At 36.1% G+C, this 3,314-nt stretch overlaps 2 protein-coding genes across 5 annotated transcripts in view; one reads left to right on the top strand and one right to left on the bottom strand.

Moving 5' to 3' along the window:
• The window catches only part of pnpla8 (patatin-like phospholipase domain containing 8), a 22,403-nt gene extending 19,307 nt beyond the window's left edge, over positions 1-3,096 (bottom strand). For all 4 annotated transcript variants that reach the window (XR_012401966.1, XM_073947101.1, XM_073947100.1 and 1 more), the window contains exons 1-2: positions 2,985-3,096; positions 1-787 (exon numbers count right to left, since the gene is read on the bottom strand). The exon at positions 1-787 is cut by the window's left edge and continues 165 nt beyond it. Coding sequence is in view for 3 of the 4 variants with exons in the window: in XM_073947101.1 (XP_073803202.1) it covers positions 1-630 (630 nt within the window). In the remaining variant the exon portion in view is untranslated. The remainder of the gene's footprint in view (positions 788-2,984) is intronic.
• Positions 2,139-2,769, top strand: si:dkeyp-81f3.4. Its single transcript, XM_005164678.5, has one exon. It carries the CDS (start codon positions 2,149-2,151, stop codon positions 2,617-2,619), a length of 471 nt encoding a protein of 156 aa, XP_005164735.1. The 5' UTR covers positions 2,139-2,148; the 3' UTR covers positions 2,620-2,769.
• Positions 3,097-3,314: the final 218 nt, after the last annotated feature.

The raw sequence follows: 3,314 nt of genomic DNA, 5'->3' as shown, positions 1-3,314 counted from the left end.
CGCAATATAGTTCCCAACAAAAGCCTGAACGCTGGGCCTAGGGTATGACAGATAATGACTGATGCCTTTTCTCGGTGAAATGGGAACAGACGAAACCCCCTCATCCTGAACTGGAATGGACGGTGCTTGTGGGACAGAGCTGTTTTTATCAATAGCAGGATTAGCTTCAGGTGTAGATTTATGGCACACAGGCGCTGCTATAATATGATCTTTATTCACTTTGGGAAGAGGTTTGATTTGAGATGGTGTTGATTCTCCTCTGTCCAACCGCTTGTCATCACTTCCAAAGTAGGTATTGACATGTTCAGCCAGGTGATTGTATGTTTCGTCCATGTTGGTTGTGAACGCAGAGGGTTGGAAGCGCTGTAGTGTTTGCTTTGCACCCGTGCTGGATGCGTTTCCAGATTTGGGGGAGTCTTCCATGTCTTTTTTCCCCTCTTTCTCCATTTGTGGCTCAGCTGCAGCCACAGTCATGACCGCTCCGGCCTCGGCTTCCACGGCAGGACATTCCACCTTGACCTCTAAAGCTTTTCCTGGTTTGAGGCGTGTGATTTTAGAGAGGAGGTCTGTGTTCACCGTCCCGCTCACGGCTTTGGTAACGGTGTCCAGTGTGCTCCTGATGCGCGACATGCGGTGGGGTTATTACAGGGAATTCTGGGATACTCCTGAAGTGTGGATCTGGCATTAGAGCAGCTGAGCCCTGCAGATGAAAGTTGTAGCCATTTCACATCTGCTTGATAACTGTGCTTCTATATGAGGTGGGAAATCTTCTCATTTTAAAGGTGATCTGTGAAGACAGATATTGTGATTTGTCACTAGGAAGCCACACATTTATGTTGAATATTATAAATAGTTCTCAGGAGACCTGTAAATAGGGAATTGTTCTTTCATTTTTATTAAAATTAAATTTTTTATTACTTTGTGGAGTTAAACTGCACAATCTAAAAGAAATAATGCTAATCAAATGGATAAGAGTTCTCTCTATAGAACAAACACAATTGGCTTTATTTTATTTAATATCTTTGCATTTATGAGGAAAAAGCCTCGTTATGGATTTGACACCTCTCCGTTATGTGTGTGGCATGTGAAATTGACACTTGTGTCACTTTGATAAATCAAACATAATTGTTTGAAAACACTGACAGAGACATTCTTGAGTAAGTAACTTCTAAAGTACTGTAAAATACTTGCTTACACAACAAAACAAAATGAATTTTTTTTTAATGGTGAGGTTGACATTTGCATGAAATTGCTCTTATATATATATATATATATATATATATATATATATATATATATATATATACATATATATATATATATATAYAYATATATATATATATATATATATATATATATATATATATATATACATATATATATATATATATATATATATACATATATATATATATATATATATATATATATATATATATATATATATATATATATATACCTACATATATATATACCTACATATATATATATATATATATATATATATATATATATATATATATATATATATATATATATATATATATATATATATATATATATACCTACATATATATATATATATATATATATATATATATATATATATATATATATATATATATATATATATATATATATATATATATATATCAGTTGAAAGAAAACTCAAGGCTCAAGTCTAATATTCAAAACCTTCTTACAAGAATAACAGAAACAGAACAGAAAACTTTTACACCTATACCTCCTTCTACGTGATCATCTGAGAAGTGAAAGACCAGTTCCTTTTGAGTTACATCTTTTCTACTAATCATTTATCCAGCTCACAAAACAGGTCTGAATAATTCATTTATGAATCACACTGATCAACAACTTTTGGTTTGCTGCTGATACAAAGCAATGGCATGACTTAAAATGCTTATGATGCTTTTGTGAGCTTTCTGAAGTTTGCAAAATATGTTAATTATATTTGCATTGCATTATTGTAATAACCATTACATCACCCAAAGATTCCCTGGGCTTCAAAGCAGAACATCGCAATTACTTTATTATAATAATAATGGCCAACAAATGAAATGTATAAATGCGCGTTAAATCGATTTAAAACGTGACGTCTCAGTGCGCGTCACCTTGCTGTCACTCATCGCCATGGAAACCGATGTCAACATGACAGAAGCGCTGACAGCTATGGAATCGGACAACGCAAATGCCGCTTGTCAAATCAAAAACATCGACTGGATCTCATGTAAAGACTTCACAATCGAAATCGGAGAGCAACAGATCAGACAATACATGGCCACGTGGGAGATCCAGCACCCCGGCTGGCTCTACAGTCTGACGTTTCTCCAGCAGGCAGAGCTGGAGTTCAAAACCCAGTACCAGTACGAGGTCCAGTGGAGCATCCCGACCCGATTCACCCCGATCCCCAGAGCCACGACCCGCGTCTACTTCATCATAGAGATCTCCAAAATCAAACCTGACAGCCTGCCCGTGAACGTGCATTTCATCATCGAAAGCAACCGCTCCAAACATGTTCCAGGACAAATGAGGTTCAGGGAAAAGTGGCTGATGGATGTCATCGAGAGCAAGACTTTGCTTTTAGACACTGTTGACTTTTAAAACATCGATATTTGTCAATATGACTGTGCTTGCAGAGAACATCTGTCAATGGAAATCAATTTAGTTGTACCTAATAGGAATATAACTAGTTTTTCTTTTCATTAGAAATACAAAAACGCCTCATATTTACGGTAAATGTGGCCTAATTCATTGTTATGAGTAGTTATTTATGTCTATCTTTATAGATACTTATTTAATATCTTTATAAATGTGACGCTTTACTGATAATATATGTTTGTTATTTTCAAAAGGCTGCTCGTGGGACCTTTGGTCTTGTTATGATAAGCCAGTAATGGCTCAAATAATCAGTTCCGCTCGTTTAAATGTGAATTTGAAATATGGAGTAGAATAATAAACAAACATACCCGTCCATTGCTGATTATTCGCTGTCATTTCGATCAGAAATAACTGAAAGCGGTGAGCTGTGTCAATCCCGAAAGGAAGATTTGACAGGAAACGTTTAGAAACAGAAAACATGACGTGATGCGAGCACAGCCAATCAGAGCGCCGCGATTCTCCTCTTCTACTCGGATGACAGAAGCAACACAAACAAGCTGGAAAAGGAACACTGCCGACTATTGGTCGAAAGGGAAACAGCGCACCCAACTATAGACCATTTCAATGTGGGCATGTCTCTGGCCTGTGAATTTGTTTATTGAAAATGATTCATTTCTGGATATTAAATGTAACAACAA

This window comes from Danio rerio, chromosome 4 (assembly GCF_049306965.1).
Source record: "Danio rerio strain Tuebingen ecotype United States chromosome 4, GRCz12tu, whole genome shotgun sequence".
Taxonomy (NCBI): Eukaryota; Metazoa; Chordata; class Actinopteri; order Cypriniformes; family Danionidae; genus Danio; species Danio rerio.
The sequence above is the reverse complement of the archived record's forward strand: the minus strand, read 5'-3'. Positions and strand labels throughout refer to the sequence as shown.

Coding starts and splice junctions, on each gene's coding strand:
- si:dkeyp-81f3.4 (XM_005164678.5), top strand. CDS start 2,149: ATGGAAACCGATGTCAACATGACAGAAGCGCTGACAGCTATGGAATCG.